Source organism: Melospiza georgiana, chromosome 2, assembly GCF_028018845.1.
Source record: "Melospiza georgiana isolate bMelGeo1 chromosome 2, bMelGeo1.pri, whole genome shotgun sequence".
Taxonomy (NCBI): domain Eukaryota; kingdom Metazoa; phylum Chordata; class Aves; order Passeriformes; family Passerellidae; genus Melospiza; species Melospiza georgiana.
Genome location: NC_080431.1, coordinates 112926308 through 112946562, shown reverse-complemented (window position 1 = coordinate 112946562; position 20255 = coordinate 112926308). Strand labels below are relative to the sequence as shown.

General features: G+C 38.7%; 1 protein-coding gene across 7 annotated transcripts in view; it reads left to right on the top strand.

Annotated features, from left to right (window-relative positions):
• CASK (calcium/calmodulin dependent serine protein kinase) overlaps positions 1 to 15543 on the top strand; it is a 185383-nt gene extending 169840 nt beyond the window's left edge. For 4 of the 7 annotated variants that reach the window (XM_058018749.1, XM_058018745.1, XM_058018746.1 and 1 more), the window contains 5 exons: positions 4675 to 4755; positions 4849 to 4929; positions 6373 to 6575; positions 8359 to 8442; positions 14104 to 15543. In XM_058018749.1, coding sequence (XP_057874732.1) covers positions 4675 to 4755; positions 4849 to 4929; positions 6373 to 6575; positions 8359 to 8442; positions 14104 to 14280 — 626 coding nt within the window. In that variant the 3' untranslated portion in view covers positions 14281 to 15543. The remainder of the gene's footprint in view (positions 1 to 4674; positions 4756 to 4848; positions 4930 to 6372; positions 6576 to 8358; positions 8443 to 14103) is intronic. The other 3 variants (XM_058018750.1, XM_058018748.1, XM_058018744.1) reach the window with 1 other exon arrangement.
• The last annotated feature ends 4712 nt before the right edge of the window (positions 15544 to 20255 follow it).

Below are 20255 nucleotides of genomic sequence, written 5' to 3'. Positions count from 1 at the left end.
TTACTTAGGAAAATATAAGTAAAATTCCAATTATGCCAACATTACTCTGCTTGGTCTTTGCTATTTAAGCATGGAGCTTAGTCAGTGAGGGGCAAGCTGCCACAAAAACAGTGCATCATAGTATATCCTGATGGAGGCTTAGATTGTTTGGGATTTATGTGTAAAGCAGCATTAGAAACAAACAGGATATGATTTTTGCAACCTATATAACTGTACTGTGCTCTACAACAGACTGTTCTGTAGCATCCTTGTTAATATGTATTTATAGTTACAGATTACATATGTGAAAACATCATGAAAGAGCATTTTTGTTGAAGTGGCACAGCGGGAAGTGGAATAAGAGCCATTGCATAGTCAGTGTGTTATTTACAGCTACCAGCTACAGAACCAGCTGTGGAGGTTTATCCTCCTTGCAGTGATTTCTGCCTGAATCCTGAGTTTGGGCTTCTGTTTAGAGTGCTGAAAAAATGAATTGTTTTAGAAAATTTTAGAAGTGTAGAGTAAGAGATCCTTGTCAAGCAAAATTCATTAGTTTTAGTAGTAAAGAAGAACAGGCCTTGTCATTTATGAGCTGAATTTGCTTCTTTTCTTCTTTTAATATAAAATACTTAATGTGCTGAAACTGCTTTTCAACACTTTTCTGTTGCTCCTGCTTTGGCAGCGCATTTTGTGATGCTTATGTTGTTGTGGTCTCCTGAGAGACTTGCAGAGATTTTTATTAGAATCAGAACAGATACCTGTCCAAGCAGTGTAATGAAAGTGTTCTGTATTACATTCATTTCTAGGGTTTTTTTTTCAGTTACATTCTTGAGCACACTGATTAAACAATATAAATCCGTATTTTCAGGTATTTCTCTTTCCCTGCACAAGGTGTGCAGGATCAGAGCTCATAATGTGTCATTATTACAGAATATGTGTTTCCTTTAAAGTAATTTGGCAGTGAATTCTAAGAAAGCCTAAATTCTAAGACAGTAATTGTTGTTTATACTCTTTAAATTCACTGTTGCATTTAGGATGTTCACAGGTGAATATAAAGCTATTTGTTACCCTGAAAGCTCTCACAAGCAGAGATTGAAAGCTTTAAGTAGGTTCCTTCCTTTTGCTGCTGTAACACCCTGCTTGTTCTAATGTTTCCCCCTCACTGCAGTAACACTCAACCACATTTTAATAATTACAACAAAAGCTGTTGAGAGTAAACTGGATTTTATGAGCCAAGGCCTTTCCACAGTACTGGTATCATCTGCTCCCAGCACACATTCCCACAGCCTTGCTCCCTTCTCTTGTGGCCATGCTGTGAACTGGATCACTAACAACCCAAAAAAAATGGATATTTTTTCTTTAGGGCAGGTCCATTTCTTAATGCATCTCTCAATACAGAACTGAAAATGTCTTGTAAGTAAGCAGGGCCTGCTGCAAGGGAGTGAGCTAAGGGAAGGAGAGCCAGGGAGGAGGAGGAGCAAGCAGCACTGTAGGAGCAGACCTGGCTCAGAGATTTTCTAGCAGTAAAATTCCTGAAAGGAATGTGGACTTTGCAGTCTTGACTTAGGGGGACATTTCAGAGTAGGTTAATGGCACTTTGATTCACACAGTTCACCTGCCTTCACCAGCAGTGTTACATCTTTATTTGTTTTATATCAGAGCAGGTGTTTGCCAAGAATTAGAAATACCAACGTTAAAAATTATGATAATGACCATAAAAGAAACATTTCCCTTTAGAATTCAGCTTCCTCTTTCCCCTAAGTCAAAAAGTTAATGCAAGCACAGATTGAAATCAAGATTTCTTGTAGAAGTGTTACTGATCTTAGTGTCCCTGAGGTACTGAAGGTAATGCCAGTAATATTCCAGGGAATGACCCCAAATATAGAATATTCAATATATGAATATTATGGATTGCTTTGGTGCTCATGTGAGTTCAGGTTTAACTGAGGTGGCACTGAATTCACATTCTCTGAAGTGCTCTGTCACATCCAGGATTGTTGGTCAGAAATGTGGCAGCACTGGCCCTTGCAGCCTTTCAGTGCTTCTGTTTCAGAATAAAAACCAGATCTTTTCTTCTGCTGGATCCAAAACAAGTATAATCATTGTCAAAATGTTGCTCTTACAGGAAAGTAGAATTTATTTCTCTTTTATGCAAGTATAAAATTAAATAAATTGATCAGCAGTGTGTTATTTATTTGAACTTGTGTGTTATTTTTCTCTTAGGGGTGAGACTGCTCTGGGGTGCTGAGAAATGACCCAGTAAAATAATTCATAGTCAACTCAGATTTGTGATGATTTGAGAGCTGGTGTGGCATGTTGGGATATTACTGGAAGTAGAAATGAGATTATTCTGCAAATCAGACATAGTTTATGAAGTAAACAGGAGATTATTTCAGTTACTTTTTAGAATTAGAAGCAAATACATTTTCCTTTGCAAGAAAAATGTAATCCTGTTGTTCTTTCCTCCATGCTTCATATTAGAGTAACAGGCAATTTCATGATCATATGTTTTATCAGCACAAAGTCAGTTTTAAACCAAAGCCCACAGAAAAAATTAAATATCTCTTCCATTATTAGATTCACTGACATTTTTATAAATGCTCTAGAGATATGCTTCAGTGATATCCAGATACATTTTTCATTTATTTTGCTGAAAAGTTATTGCAGGGATTCAGAAAAGAGGAGAACATACCAGAACTATGCTCCATATTATGCATAATGTAGAAAATTGCCAAGCTTTTATAAAATATGTTTATCATTTCTTAATGTGATTTATTTGCCTTGTGTTTAGACTATTGCATGGTAAAGTTTATTTTGTGCATATACTTTTTATTTTACTAATATATTACAAGCCATATCTCAATGACCCCTGTACATTTTTCATGCTGTCTTACTCCCAATGGCCTCTGTGCATGTAAGTAACCTGTCAAGTGACAATGCCTCTTTATTTGCTTCTTACTGTTTCCTTTCAAGAACTCCTTTTCTTTTATCAGCTAGTAACACAGAAGCATTGAAGTTCAGTCTTTAAGTGTGCCCTGTATTCCTCCTATCTTTGTATATTAAGAAATGAATCATTTTTCTTTTGCATTTGAGAACCCCACAATCATTAGTTAAATCCATGTAGACTGAGACACATTTTCTCCATGCTACTACTTTGTGATGAAGGCATTAATATGTGTCATTTCTGGTGTTTGTTCCTGTTGTTTGTATCTAACATAACGTGGCTTTGTTCAAGAAGAAAATAAAGGATTGATTTCTTTTTTCATTATTATTTTTCAATGGAAAAAGACACTTGCAGGCTTAGGTGGTTAGCATGGTAAAGCTGTTTAATGTGTTGTAGATCATTATTATGAAATGAATTATTGATTTGTTTAAATAATGTTAAGTTGCAAAAAGGACAAGAGTAATAATTCCATCGTGGAATGAAAGAAAGATATGACCAAATTCTTGCTTGTAGTATTTGGGGAAAGGTTGAAAGAGATTCTTCTTTAGGATGAAATTCAAAATGCTTCAAATGGACTAGGAAGTTTTCATATCTGTATCTTTTCAAGGCTTTAAAGAGTTGTGTGTGTCAATTGGCTGATTTGTAGCCTCACCAAATTGAAGCCATTGGACTCTCTCAGGTGAAAAGACTGCCATCAAATTGAAAAACTGAGAGATACCCACATTCATCCTAAAAGATGGATTGGATATAGCTGAGGTGGATACACCACTTAAACCTTGGAAACACTCAGAGAGAGATTCCACAGTTTGGATGGAGTCTCTCCTGCCTCCTTTGGATAGCGTGCAGAAATACAGAACTGAAAACTCTTGTTCGTTATTCTGCTCCACAATTGTTGGTTGCTGCAATCTTTACAAATATAAATTACTGCCTCCTGCCTGCTTCTGTCATTAGAACTCAGCAGGAGTTACCAGAGATGATGTGTTGCTGGGCACAGGAGGAATAAGCTGTTATTAATGAACAAAACTTGATTTGTCAATCACTATATTCCCTGGCAATTGATATCAACAGATTGATAGGCATGCTGGAATTCATCCAATTTCAACTGCAGTTGAAATGATATCTGAAATAATACTTTTACAATTTTTCCCTAAATATGGTGGAGGTTCTTTTCTGTAATGCCATCACTTTTCATTAGAATTCTTCATTTTGTCACAAGTTTTAAAAAGCATGTCAGTTTAATTAGCACGTGTGTTTAAAGAGAACTCTAATTACAAGTAAGTTGTGTGGTTTGAAAGAATAAATACCACAAAGTATTAACACTGTGCATTTCTCATAGATCTTGTTGAAACATTATTATTAAAGTATCCCTATCTTCAGTGTAAATAGATGTTCTCATATTGCATTCATGTTGGTCACTGTCCACAAATTTTTCTTTAGTATTGCTATTTCTCAGGAATGCAAACGTGAATGGCATGCTGTTCTAGCTGATTTTTGTGGTCTGCTGAACACTGCATGAAAGGACATGCAAACTTTGCTGAGCATCTCGGTAGCTTTGTTACTGCTCTTAACAATTTCTTAAATGAACACTCTTGTTAAAATTGCATAAGGAATGAATGGTTTTATTTTCCATAACATGGTACTTTGTATTATAAATCTAAATCTTGATAGAAGTATAATTTCTAGCAGAATTAGTTATCACCCTTCATATGCCTTTTTTTTCTTATCCTTTGGGGCTTTCTTTTGTGTTTTAGTGTTTGATCAATTAGATCTCGTCACATATGAAGAAGTAGTAAAGCTGCCAGCATTCAAAAGGAAAACACTAGTCCTACTAGGTAATTTTCAGTTACTTTTCTGAACATAGCATCATAGCTTTGAAGCCTTTCTGGTGGAATATTTCTAAATGATTTTTTTGTGTTGTGGCTCAGGTGCCCACGGTGTGGGAAGAAGACACATAAAAAATACGCTCATCACAAAACACCCGGACAGATTTGCTTATCCCATTCCTCGTAAGTAGCAGGGCTCAGTGTGCTGCAGAATTGTTTGTGTCCTCCTTGACAAGACCCTCCTGCTTCTACTGCCTGTGTTCAGCTCAGCTGAGACAAATCCTGCCTTGAAGGTGGGAGCTGTGTGGGACTGGATCTGGTTCTTTTGCTTTTTCAAAGAGCAGGGTAGAAAGTTACACCACTTTTGCATGAAATGTCCCTTATTATTCACAAAACTTCTTGTTAGACATACTTCTCTCTACCCCAAATTTGTGTTCATTTAGAATGAAGGATAAAAGTTTTCTCATTTTTAACCGTGTATCATTCCCATTCCCATAAGAAGAAATATGAGCTGAATTTAGAAGGAAACTTTAGTGTTTTAATTACTTCACGCAGCCAAGTCTTAAGGACTGGTATTGCACTAAAATAGTTTCAGGTTTCCAGAAAACACAGTTAATTTCACTGCTTGCCAGTGGGTTGTTTTGAAAAGCACAGAGGTGTTTTCCCTTCATGACAATCTCTATGAATACCCTGCAGGAACTGCAGATCCCATTTCATGGTCTCTTGGAGATGCATCCTTTTTCCTCAAGCTGAGCACACCAAAAATAAAAGCATCCAGCCCCTACCTGTTCACTCTATTTCAGACTGAACTCAGAAATGCCATACCTGGCTCACAAGTGACACTCATGTAATTTTCTTCACAGAAAGTAGTGATTTTATCTGCAGATGCTTTTAAAATGGACTCACATATACCATGGTGAGCATGCCTTAGGTTGTGTGCATTGGGTTCCTGCTCTGTGATTCCTGCACTGAAATTGTTTCACTGATTTAATAAGACTAAAAAGATGCATTTTCTGCATCCCTTTACAAAACCATGGTGTAGTAGGTAGCTTTTGAGATGGGCCTTCAATTAGGTGAAGTGTTTGGAAGAATGTTTTATTAAGAAATTACCTGCATACTGAAAACCAGATCAAAAATACCAGGTCAGGCACAATGGCAGTTAATTGTAAAGATTAGTAGGCCATACTTCTCTTACCACATAAGTCTGTAGAAACAATATTCAAAAAGTATATTATTCCTAAGTAGCCTTTACTTCTCTTGATCACAGGTAATCAGGTTTTTAAACAGTTTTTTAGGCTTATCCTTTTCGCACTCAAAAGAACCTCATAAATTTTTTTAAAAAAGGAAAAAGCAGAAATGTTTTTGGGACAGAAGGGGATTTAGGAGAAATATGAGTATTTTAAGTTCAGTAGACCCTAGGGACTCCACTGCTGCTTTTTCCAACACATATCCCTCAAACTCCTGCTTTTCCCAGTGCCTGTCATTCTGACTCCCTCATCCTTCATTGCTCTGTGTGTGTGATCTGACAGGTTCAGTTCAGTGAATAAGTATTGATAAAAAAACAGAAAAAAGAAGCCACATATAACCTTAATATTGCTTCTGTACTAAAATATTTTATATTTTCAGACACAACCAGACCTCCAAAGAAAGATGAAGAAAATGGCAAAAATTACTACTTTGTATCACATGACCAAATGATGCAGGATATATCAAACAATGAATATTTGGAATATGGCAGCCATGAGGATGCAATGTATGGGACAAAACTGGAAACAATACGAAAGATCCATGAGCAGGGACTAATTGCAATACTTGATGTAGAACCTCAGGTAACTAATTAGAAGTGTATAAAAATAGGACTCATCACAAATCCTTCAACCTTGTTTCATTGAAATTTTTTATTGATTGCACACTAGGTAAGTGCTGCATAAAGTGATGTGAAACAAAAGCCCTTGAACCACCAGGATATCAACCTGTGGAATTCTGGTAATCATATGGTTAGAAGAACACAGAGAAGAAAAACACGGCTCTGAAGAAACACTAATAGTTTATTTATTCATTGTATAAAATCTGTGGAAAATTCTGATACATTTCCTTTGAAACATCTGTGCAGTCATTACTTTCAATTCACAGGGATCTGTTTATATGTTTTGTTAAATGAAACAACATGAATATAGACAATTGTGATGTTCATATTATTCTAGCAGATGGAAGGAAATGGGAGGAAGGACAAAATTGTGACCCAGGTTATCTGCTTAAATTTGCTGACTTGTTTCTTCTTTGTAAATGGATTCAGGAAGTTCAGATTTTTCTAAGAATTTCACAACAGAAATGAGATACCTGACTAAACTATTTAAGAGAGTTCAGAGTATGATGGTGTTGTGATGTTCTTAGCAATAAAATCCCACATTTAACAGCATTCAGGGAGAGCAGCATTTTTAATGAGTTCAAATGAAGCAGCTGTTAACAGCAAACTCTCTTGATAAACTTTTTTAATATGCATAATTCAAGAGCTGTACAATTCTCAGAAGAGATTTTAATCTTTGTTGGAATATATTTACATTTGCTAACAGCTGCCTTTGCCACATTTCCTCCAGCTCACGTCCAGCAAGGCACTTTGCTATCCAGCTTCCTCATTCATCCATCTCAGCTCATTGAGGCCAGCCTGTTTGTGGATTTATTCCTGGTTCTCTTACACCCCTTGCCTGTTCTCCCTTGGGCACTCTTATGGATTTTCTTGCATTTCAGTTATGGGGTTTGTCTCTTGTTTGGAACAGGCTGACAGAGGTGATTCCTGGTGGCAGCAGAGATGAAAACCTTTTAGCTGAAGGAGAGGGTGGATTATGTTTTTTTTGTTTGTTTGTTTGTTTTTATTTGTTGGTTTCTTAAAAAGAAAAAGCTTTGGAGAAGACAGTAATCAAAAGAGCAAAGCCAGAGTGACCTTTAGCAGTCTGACTTTATCTTGTCCATCCCTTTGAGTTCAGCTGAGGTGTTTAACCCAATGTCCTGCACTTCAGTCCAGGTCTGTGACACATGGCAGGTCTGTGTCACTCAGTTCAGTAAGGGAACTCTTAATGAGAGCTCTTCTCTTTTGCACAGATTTGGTTCAGGAGCCTGGAGCTGTATTTATTGCATTCAGTGCTATGCTCAATTTTTAAACACTTCAAATTTCTCACATCGCATTTCATTTTTTTTAAATAATAATTTTATAATAATAAAATTTATACTCTAATCAATATTCTAAAACAAGTTGGCTCTTTTCCTTATTTATGGTATACCTGATTTTTTTTACATGGCATTTTATCAGTCAGTTTAAATGTAAACAGAATTCCACACTCTTTGAGACTGTAGGGGGAGAGGCACTCTGAAAATGCTAAAGCTTTTACTCTCTCATAAACTCCCTTTAATTAAGGATAAATACATGTTTTGACCACCAAAAATTTAAAATAATAGAAAAAGCTAGGTGTCTGTATTACTAAGATCTTGACTCCAGTTAAAACAAATCCAGCATTGGTAGATCGTGAATTTGTGTCTTTTGCTTGCGTGACTAAACTTACTTCACATTGATTGTTGGAGATTTCCTCTAAAGTATCTGATTTTTTTTTCCCCTAGGCATTGAAGGTCCTGAGAACTGCAGAGTTTGCTCCTTTTGTTGTTTTTATTGCTGCACCTACGATTACCCCAGGCATTAATGAGGTATGGCACATTGCAATCTGATGTCCTGGCAGGGACAGAATTAAGGATGGGGTTCAAATGTGCAAATCAGACTCTTCAATTGTTTCCTTGTTTGTAAGTGAAGAGGCAGAAAAATAATTTAATCACAGCCTTATTAAGTTGATTGACATACATTTATTGTTTATGAACCAATAATTCAAAATGTGGGCTTCAAGAGGAAGGATCCATGTGCTGTATGCTAAAAGTACATATTCTTATAAGTACATATTCTTACATTTCATTCCCTGCTCCAGCTCAAAGATCCATTTCCAAATCATTGGCACAAATTACTCAATTGTGAGTTGCAATGCCAGCACTGATCCCACCTTTACCTTTAGCATTTTCCCTGCACAGCAAATAAATATCAGAAATAGGCTTGTTCATTTTGACACCTGTCCTCTAAGAACTGGGATCTTTGACCCCAGGGGTAATTGCTTGTGGAATTCATGCTAAGTATTCATGGAGGTGCACATCATCCATTTCCTACCTAGTTTTTATAGGGTATCTGCTCTTGCTGCTGATTTCAAGGATACCAAGCAATTCTGCTGACACTAACACAAACTCCATTTTCACAAACACCTTCCTAAAACCATGATATTAAAGTATTTAATCTGTTGGGTTTGATCATGAATCTGTTCCAAATATCCTAGATGTCTCCTTGATCATCAAAACACAAAGTCAGAAGCCATGTCACTAGAGCAGGTTTCTGTAGAAATGTAACTACACTATCATAAGCATGGAGCTGGGACATCACTGCAGAGCCCGGCAGGAAAGAAGGGAGCCAGACTTGCACATTTAAATGCAAATACCCTGCATGATAATTGAAACCAAAAGTGGAAAGTGAAGAATTTTGGCCTCAAGCTGGAATTTTACTGACAGCTGAGGCATTCTGCTTGTTCACTAAGATACTTTAGTGAGCTACTTCAGCTCTAAATTGGAGTTTTGTTAATTTTTAAGCACCAGTGCTAGAACAAGCAGTGAAAGAGGGACAGGAGGGGGAAGATGGCTCTGTTCACTTTCACAGCATTATATCATTTCACTGTGTCTTAGGGACCCACACCCTAATGGTACAACCCAAGAGTGTAAAAACAAAGATCTCTCAGCACAGCCCAGCTTGCCATGTTAGTGAAGTGACACTTCATGTAGCTGCTGGTGTGATGCTGTGAATCAGTACAATCTGGATAAAATACTAGAATTTTGTCATCTACACTAAATTTTCCTTTGTGTAAACAAATAGCATTGCATCAGGTACCCTGTAAAATTCACAAATGCTCAGGCTTTTTGCCTTCATACCTGCTCAGCTCCCAAATAGTCTTTCCTTGGCCTCACTCATTTGCCAGTGGTACTTAAATTTTAATCTTCCAGTTAGGATGTAATACAGAGATACTTGGGACAGTTCATGTGAGGGAGAAAACATTTTCCCTCATACACTGGGAAGAGAACAGAAATGTGCCTTTTACAGTAGTGGTGGGGAAGTACTTCATGCCAAAGAATTAGTAGAAGTAAAATATTATGTTGGTGCTGTAAAACCTGTTTTAAGCTCCTGTGACAAAAGTCTCTGTGCCTGCAGGGTTTCACCCAGGCACATGAATTGCTGAGCCAAGGCCACACTTACAAAATGTGCTAATTTAATCAATCAATTAAAGCAAAGGAAAGGGAGGAGCAGGCAATGGTAATAGCAACAGCCCTTACCCACACACAGAATCCTGTTTTCCAAGGTTTTCTGGGCAGATAAGCAAAGTGTGTCTGTGTGTAGCAGCCTGCAGGGCAGCAAACAAGGATGAGGAGTGTATGTTTCCTATTTCCCATTCATGCTTCCTTTTTGAAAGGTTCATTTGCATAATGAGTGTCCCTTTCTGTTGATCCTCTTGCCCTGCCTTGTTTTATTTTACTTGCACTTTTTGAGAACATTTCTGTAACAACTGTCCTTTTTTCCCCTCCCCATGTTTTCTTAAAATTCATCTTTGCTTTTCTTTTCATTTTCCTGCATTCGTACTAATTGTACATAGCTGCCAAAATGGTGCAGAAAACTGCCTGTAAGTACCAGCTAGGGGCTCACAAGGTAGTCCTGGTTATTGCAGTAGTTCTAGAATGTAGACCTGCTTGTTCCCATGCAACATTACTTTTACCATTGGAGTCAAAATTTAATATAATAATGACTTTTGATATCTGCACTAAAATTGTCTGCTAGCAAAAGAGAGGCTATGGAGTAAAAAATATATTCTTACAGATATATATCTGAACTCTGTGGTGAAACCAGTGCAGAGGCCTGATCCTAACAGTGCCTTTGAGACACTTGATGATTCTGTCAAAGACCACCAAAATGTCTCAGTAATTGAGGCCCACACAGCAAGAGTCAGGAGACAAAATATTATCGTTTCCAGAGGATCTAGCAATGCACCCTGAGCAGAACTGCAAAGCACAAGCCCAATGTAAATCGTATAGGGAATCTCCCAGAGTGCCTGTCTAATCACAGAGGAAGTTTAAATCTGATGGTTGTTGTGCTAAAACAGAGGAGAGAGCACATGAGAAAACCTTGGGGTGGTTCCTCTTTCCTCCAGCTGTTCCTACCTCCTTTGCCCAGACAGCAGCAAAGAGATCACAGGCTCCATTTATTTGATGTAAACCTTATGGAGCCAAATTCTTCAGACTTTTAGTTGTGCTTCCTCACTTCCTACAGCCAAAGAATAAAAGGATTTTTCTTTAAAAATGTGGAGCCCACCAACTGTTTAAATTGCAAATTTCTTTCTGTTGAAGCAAAACTGGCAAAGGCCTGATGGTGTTTCCACATTGTCCACAGCCTTAGAAGGGAATATTAGTAATTTTTTGGGCTGGGCTTTGATTGCCACAAGTGGCAGCTGTTGTGCTATGTACTTTCAGGCTAAAAAACCCAGCCCTCAGAGAGTGAAGGTGCCACTGGTGGCCTTTATGTACATGGGTATTTCATGGATAAAGCCATGTTTAACTCCTTTCAGCTGTGGTGGAAAAGGAGAGATTATGAAATTAGGAAGAAAATGAGAGATTATGAATTAGCAAGAAAAAGTCTGATCCAGTAATGGACACACAGCAACTAGACCCACATAAAATTCCTATTGCACAAGAGCTGAGGGAAGAAGGAAATGCAGATGTTGTGCTCCCAAATGTTAATTTCTGAATTTGTGGCCATTCATTTGTCTGCAGCTCACTGAACATTTTGATAAATATCTTCTGCCTTGACACTATTGAGAGCACAACTGCTGAAGAATTTCCTTCTTGGAACATAAGCTGAGATGTTAGTATGCAAAATTTAATTAAGACATTTTAGAGAAGATGAGAGGAACTTACTACAGCAAATACTTTGATTACAGCTAGCTTCAAAGATGAATTTTGATATTTAAGTCTTGCAGACTCAAAGAAAACAGCCAAGTCTGACATGTGCAAATAGATACTCTATCGCAAACACAGGTGAAATTTAGTCCCAAAATGAAACAAAAATCAAGAGCTTTGTCTCTTTTCCTTTTGCTGAGCTTAGGAAAGTTTGAACCTATTTGAAACTTATTGCAATGGCTCATCCCAAACTTACTACTGCCCATTAAAGTATATGAAAGAAGTAATGTATTACATTTCCAGCAGTCTGGAAAATTTAGATATTCCAAAATAAAGACCACTTTGGTCCCAGTAAAGTTGGATCTGGGAGAAGCTAAGTCAGAAAAATGCTGAAATTTAATGAATTTTTGAAAGACTTAGTTTTATGGAACCTGTGTGTGCAAGGTAAACTTTACCAGTTCACTTTGTTTTAAGATGAGAGAGCTGTGAGATTTTCAGATTTTCATTGTCAGTCACAATAGGATAGATGCTGTAGTGAGAAAAGTCCAAATCTGTAGGTAAAAGTCGCATTGATGGGAAATCTGAATAATAATTCAAAATCTGCATAAGGACTTAACAGTTCTGAGGCTTCCAGGGGCTTCTCAGGCACTCTTAGCCCTGTGTCCTGAGATCAAAACTCTTTTCAAGGTGCACTATGATTTGGACAAGACAGACTATAAATACAAAATTAATCTTAGCTAGATATATTTAAAGCATTGAAAATAGTCTGCATGACAAGTTACTGACCCTCCTTTATAGGTTAATTTAAGCAGGAAAAGTTTGATGCTCAGCCGATACAAATTGCTGTCTCTTTTGGAATCTCTGAGAATTTGGAAGTTCACCTAACTAGGGTTTTGACTTAAGAACACTGGGCCATATGAAATAATCCACAAAAATATTTAATACTAGTGTTGATCCACATTGTTCTCTTTATTAATAGCATAAATTACATTTGGACACACTGGAATTTTCTACAGAAGTTCCAGGAGTTGCAGGTGGTGCATAATGGCCCATCCAGGGAACATCCCTTGTACAGAAATGCATGTGAGGAGTATTTGCCTGACTTGGAAGGAAATTTGTAATAATTTTCAAGTGAAGACAACCACACCACACAGCCCCCTCCCCATTTGAGGCTGCAGCTTCAGGAGAGAAGCAGAACTGTAACTCTGGCAGAGAACTTCTCCTCCAGAAGTGGCTGGTTTCATTGCTGCAGGGAAGGAGAACTGTCTCAGAGCAGGTTGTTTCCTTGAGGGGACCTGAAAGCTCCTGTTCCACAGCTACTTGCCACTGTAATTACAAATACTTGGGAAACTGAAACAGAAAAAAATAAAGGTGGAGGTCATCTTAACAGCTGGATAAAAATCAGTTTCCAGAATAATTTCTAGTGACAAAGCTGTGGGCACTGTGTCTGTTTAGCAAAGTGTATCCCAGCTGATTTATCAAGTAGAGTCAGCCTATGGATGCTGCAGAGCAGCAGGAATCACTTTGCACCAAATCCACCTCAAACCTGTGGGACAAGAAAGACTTGATTGCTTTCCTGTGGCTATTTCAAGGTTCCTGAAAACAGCAAATGGGTTTGTTGGGGTTTTTTTTAATTCATAAGGAAATTTGCAGGAAGATAATTCAAACTTACAATTGCTGCAGAGCCCTGGGAAGAAGCCTTTTGCATGCAGCTGCCTCAGGCAGGCAGACCTCACTAACAAAGGTCTGATGTCCAAGCTGCCTGGTTCATCTCCAGGATCTCCTACTGTGAGGGGCTGGAAATGCCCTGCTCTGAGACAGAAACCACAGAGCAATGATGTGGAGTGAGAACTTCCTTATCAGTAAATTGTCACTGAAGGAAGCAGACCCAGAGGATTGGTGTGGAACAGAAAACATTACCAAAAGTGGGAACAGCTGATTCCTGACAGCCTCTCCCCCTCCTCCCATTTCTCACATTCTCACTGGGGCCTAGGCCCAATAGCTCTTACTTGTGCACCAGGTCTGATTTATTCATATGTGGTCTCCATTGCTGCTTTTCCAAACTTCCATCCTCTACCTTGCTTTTTTAACTCTAGAGCTGTGTTTTGTTTTGTCTCCCAGAACGTCAATAACCGAGTGCTGTTTGAGTGTCAGCTTCCAGAGGGAGCTGTGCCCTTTCTCCCATGTGATTCCCATAGCTGTAGGTGGGAGAGCTAAAGCACCTCAACTCTCTGAGGCCTTTTTGCCCATTTCCTTCTCAGCTGAGGAGCTGTTGTGGGACAGCACAAAACAATCCAACTTTTGTTTTCTCCTGTTTCTCTCTCGGCTGCCGCACAGGATGAATCCCTTCAGCGCCTGCAGAAGGAGTCGGAGATCTTACAGAGAACATATGCACACTACTTTGACCTAACAATTATCAACAATGAGATTGATGAAACCATCAGGCACCTGGAGGAAGCCATCGAGCTCGTGTGTACAGCCTCCCAGTGGGTCCCAGTCTCCTGGGTCTACTAGACCAGGAATGAGAGAATTGAGAAAAGAAAAAATCTGTCATTACTGGGAACCACCTCATACATGGAAAACCTCTTCGTTATTGACCTTGTGTCAACAGGTCTTGGCCCCTAGAGACTACCTAGATGTAGTGTGACCTAAAATATAATTATTGTCATGTCCGAATAGATAGGAGGAGGGGGAAAAAAAGATGAAACACTAATTTAAAGAGACAGTATCTTTTTTTTTTAATCATTTCTCCTAAACTTTAATAAAATGTATCTTTAAATGTATGTACTATTCAGTCTTTTGGAATGTTATATTTTTGGAAATCATAGCTTTTTATTTCAAGGGCCCCTAAAAACTGCACAAAATAGATGCTGCTTTCTATAATCTATTTTAATAGTAATAATAATATGATTCTGTTACCTTAACTTGGGGGTGGAACACTACATTCTTTTTAGAGTCTGATTTTATGGATTGGAATACTTTGCTTTCCTTTATTTATTTGAAGTAATTAGTCTAGTGATTACAAAACAAATTCATAAATTTTAAAGGCCTTTTTTTTTTCTCATGCTTTTTTTTTTTTTCTCTCCTAGGATAGTATTTTTAAGTACTTTTTTGTGTAACATCCAAATAATGTGATACTGTCTCTTTGAAGAACTCTGTAAAAGTTTTAGAAATTTGAAATTGGGTCTTGACTCTTAATGCATGTGGACAGTCGCAAGCGTTCATGCCGTTGGTGTATCTGTGTTGATAAAACCTGTAATCTACAGCAAAGTACATTCCGTTCATGGGAACACGTACCCAAGGGAATAAAGCAAAATATTATTCTGACTAAGTTGTAAACCTATGCACATCCCTTGCATTTTGGGCAACTTTCTAAAAAAAAAGAAAAAAAAAAAAGAAAAACTGATTTTTATTAATAATAATCATGTAGTGAAATGTGTTTGTAATTTTGTCTCAATTTAATTTGTTGTAAGGTGGGAGGGGGCAATTACTGGTTTCACCATTTCAGATCTGTGTTGTCTGAGAGTATTAACGTTTTAATTAAGTTGAAGCAAAGAAATGCTGATTTTTAATATGTATGTAATTGTTTAAAGATGCACACATTTTAAAAGAAAATACTGTGCAATGAAGAAACCAGTTTAGACATTGCGATAAACTGACTATTCCAAAAGACTCATCTACAACAGCCCTGTAAATTCCTTTAAAAATGGTAATTGACTCTACAGTCTGACCAATTTTTTTTTATTTTAAATATACTTCCTTTTATGTGTTCAACAATTAAATGCTTTTGGGTCCTTCATTTCATCACAGCGAGTTTCAAGAGCAAATCAGTGACTCGTGCAGTGAGTAAAAGTATTAAGGGAAGCCTTTGTAGGGACACAGCCTGCAGTCTGTCCCAGGGGCTCTGCTCTTCCTGGGTCAGCACAGGCTTCCTTCCACAAGGCTGGAATTAGGGCAGAGCCAACTGAGAAGGTGTAACCATGGATGGCCTGGCACTTCATTTTCCTTCTTTGTGCCCTCGCTGGCCCACGTGATCTGCATTTTCTCTGAAAATGGTTAAAGGCAGCAGGCATTGCCACCTCTTTTTAGGTGTCAGAAGCACACTGTTCCTTAAAATGAATTCTCAAAGTTTGGTTGGCTGTGCTGTTGTATAAGATGAATTTTAGTGTTTATGTTTAAATGATACAGGATTTTTTCCTCACAGTGGAACTTGCAGCTGGAGTTGGTCCATGTTCCAGTTGTTTGGGACCATTGCATGTGCAATCAGAAAGGGGTTCTCAAGGTTGAATCTTTCTCACAACAGTAATCCTATGGCTAATTTTCTCCTGCCTGCTCCTTCTGCAGGTTAGTTGGCCAAATATGTTTACAATTCTTGTAAAATCCACAGCTGCAATCTCAGTCTGGCTGTGCCTCCTCCCACCCAGCCAGGGCAGGCAAAGGTGTTTTATTTCCTGCAGCATCCAGAGCCTGACTTGCAGCCCATAGAAGGGAAATTCATCCATCACTTTACCCCACCTGCTGAGTGCCCTTAGTGCCACAGCTGGAATCACAGTTCTGTGCATCCCAAAACAAGAGCTGTACCTGAGTCCCTTGAGGTTGTGGTTTTGGGGGAAGTAATGGATGAGAGTCAGCGTGGGCCTCACGTGGAAGGAAACAGGGGAGCTGTCAGAGGAGTTGTAGGTGCTCATCTGTTCTGGATCTAGCCCCACAAGGAGGGGATGGTGCAAACTGTGAACTGTTCAGTAAGAGGTAATTTTTCAAGTGGTTGTGTTGTTCAGTCCTGGTGAAGCGTAGCTGGTGTCCTGTAGGCAGCTCCTGCAGTGGTGAGTCCACAGTGGCTGAGCTCATGGAAGTGAAAGGGTTAATTCACTCTCAGAACTACCTCTTTTCCCAGCAAAGCACAAAGATGGGAAGACCTACTGAAAATCAAGCAGTGGAGTGTTTCTGATGTTAGAAATACAAACTTCTCTGGTGAGCATTGGTGTCTGACTTCAGTGCCACATTTTTCATCTCAAATGTTTATGGCATTAAACAGGTAAAGTAATTTTGATAATTTGAGTATAGTCCATCATAAATGTTTTAACTACACTTTTGACTCTGTTAATGTGAATTTCTTGGAATTCTGTGTATCCAGCTCATAAGGAAAGAAATCTCACAAGGCCCATGAGGGTGCTTCTGCCTTATGTAGATGACAATAAGTAGTGGTTTGATGTAACTAATACCTTTTCTTCTCTTAAGTGGAACTACCATTCAGTAATGCTACACAGTAGAAAGATTGGAGAGCTTTGTTTCTTTTATTACTGTATAACCTTTTATCAAGAGACAAAAACTGTAAAGCACACACTTAGCATCCTGTCTTGCCTCCTTTACCACAGTCTGTTTTCCTTGTAGGAGCCTTCAGTAGCAAAAGATTAAATTTGAAACCCTGCCTAGGCTTTAAGTTCAGCAGATCCACAGCACACAGTGAGCTCCATGGGCAGATTTCAGCACAGTCCCAGACAGAGCAAGCCCAGGACTCCTCAGTCTGTCCAGTACCTCCCACCCTGCTCAAACCCTTCTGAATGTCTCTGTTGTTTGTGTGGTACATAGAGGGCAAAATTCTGCAGAAATGGAGCTGGAAGCTTCACCTGCATGGGGAAGGCTCCTGCAGGTGCAAAGCTGGTGTTACAGTTTGTTGTTTTTTTCAGTCTCCAAGTGGAGAAGGGTCCTCCTGGTACTGTAAATATCACTGCATAATTTGGAGCACCACATGGACTTCTCTAAATTTATGCTGAATGTGACCTCAGAAGCAGCCCTGGGATTGGGAAGAAACAAATGTTTCTGTTTGCCCCTTTTATACTTTATTTTTGTACAGGGGCTCATAGATTTGTAAAGAAAACTTGATCTTATCAGTATGCTGCCTCTCAGTCTGACTGATGCCTGTGATTTCAAGGTGTTAAGTTGGTCCAATAAATGTTCATTAACCTCTGCTTCCATTTACCTAATAAAAGTACACTAGGTTACTCAGTGTCTCAGAGTGGTAAGATTATTGCATGGAAATGGTAGCCTAGCTTAGACTCCTGGCCACTGCCGGGTGGACATTCTTAATGTCATCACTAAACCCAAATTCTTCCATGTGTTCTAGCAGTGGTTTTCTTTGTATGTGGTTTGGTCAAGAACAATGCTGTGCCATTCACCTCTAAAAGGAAACATCACTGCCTACGTAAGAAACTTCATGAAGAAGGTTTCTCAGTTGACTTTGAAAACACAGCCAAGAAGAATAAGTGTTGCAACCTGAGCAGCATTGGGCTGGGGTGCATACTCCAAAACTGGGTACTAGAGTCACTAGGAGAAGTTAAAGCACAGATTAAGCAGTATTTGTTCCATTTTTATTCTTTTCTATAAGGAAATTATTTCAGAGTCCTGTTACCTAAATAAATAATTGGAAATGCTGCCAGAGTTTCCAGAGGTGCTTTGTAAATCTGAATTGAAATCCTAGATGCAAACAGTTCTGGCCCCATTCTCTTCCACTGCAGATAGTATTCAACAATTTTAATTAAGGTTGTTAGAGCTCAATTTCAGGCTTTAAAATATTTCATAGAGAAGGATTTTTGAGAACTACAGAAAAATCTATCTATTTCCTGACTATTATTGTAAAGTTATCTGTTTTTATAAGCTAAATTGACAGAGGATGAGCTAAAGCAGTCACCATAAAAAGTCTGAGATTTTATGTAAAGCATATTCATTTCCTTAATAGACTTGTCTCAGACTAATTTCTTCTCCACCTTTAATGAGCTCAGAGACAGTCATAACTCTTAGCAAGGAGACTGCTGCACATTATGTCAAACAGTCACATATAAATCAAAATATCTGCACAACAGGAAGCATGTCATTGACCAGCAGAACAGAAGTAAATTCTGAATAATTGTGCCTCATGTCTACACCATGGGGACAAGTGCACAAGCTTAGAATAGAAGAGAATATTTTTACTAATGCTACGCAAAACAAAAATAGAAAGCCACTTCCCACATGTAAATGTTTGCAGTGTTTTGGAGTTTTTTGCTTGCTGATACAGTAAGTGCACCTATAGTAATTTCTACTTTCTTCCCCTTAAGTGATTTTTAACAATCTCCTGCTCTAATTCTGTGAAAGCTGGACTGAAGCAAATACAAACATTCTTGACTCCTTAAACTTTAGCCTCAGAATTAAGCCTCTTTCTCAGACCTTGATGGTTGATGTTTTCTCATGTAATCTTAACCTTTCTAAGCAAAAACAGGGGGAGGGGAGAGTGTTTATGCATTTCCATGCATCCTGCTGAATCTCTTAGCAGCTGTCATGGGACAATCAGGTTCATTAAATCTCGCCACATCTCTGTGTTCTTATTAAAATGTACCTTGAGCCTCCATTGGTGGTGTGGAAGATAACTGAACTAGTAGCTGTATGCTTGAAAGAATTCATTTTGATTATTAGCAAAGTAATACTTGCAATTCTCCCTTAGCAGCAGCCATAGCTTGTTTTAATGTCTGCATAATGGAAGCACCCATGAGGAAGGGTGGAATTTGCTTATTTTTAATTGTAGCCCCTCTCAAAGCTGGAACATGAGTCTGTTTCTCCATTGCTGGCCATCCAGATGGAGCCCTCATCATTCTTCCCAAAATGTAAATAGATGCAAAATAGCAGAATTGCCTCATACTTGGGTCTGTCTGTGTTGCCACCTGCTTCCCCTCAAAGTTACATTCTTACAAACTTGATTTTAAGGTGCATTTTCCTACCAGTCAGGAAGTGTGGTTTATCCCTCAGTATTCTTGGTATCCTTCATTTGAAAGGTGTCTGAAGGTTCGTGTTCATCTCAAGCAAAGAAACCTTCTGTGATCCATGGCACAATTGCAATGGTCTGGAATTCCAGTTTCCAGCAAGGAAAAGATATTCCTACCCTCTAAGGCAAAGCTCTGAAGGGCTGAAACCCAAGTGGAGCAAGATTTTACAATGACATTTCACTCCCAGCCTTCATGACTTAACCCAGGGCTGTTTCAGCACATGGACTGGGGAAAATGATGAGGTGAGACTCTGGCTAAGCTGCCATGGGTAAAGACAGACACAGGAAAGAAACAGAGCAGGTAAAGGAAGGGAGAAGAGAAAGGAGGACACAAAGAGCACTAAACTGGGAAGGTGCCACTCTGAAAACCAAAGTGGAATTTACTGAAAAAGAAGGGGGCAGAAATCAAGAATTCTGACACCTTTATTTACTATCCAAATACAATTTCCTCCTTGTATCACAAACCTCCTCCTGAAAACCAGTCATCCATCATGGCTTCCAGAAGTGCTTGGTTGGAATGGATGCTGCAGGCTGCAGACACAAGGAAATATGGAATGGTGTTTTTCCTTCTCCTCTCAGCAGAGGACATGATGGGGCACCAGGAGAAAAGGGCAGCTTGGGTTTGCTCTTCAGTAGGACATGGAGGGCAGAAAGGTCTCATGGTCTGTCCTGTTCTCAGTGATGTGGAGGCTGA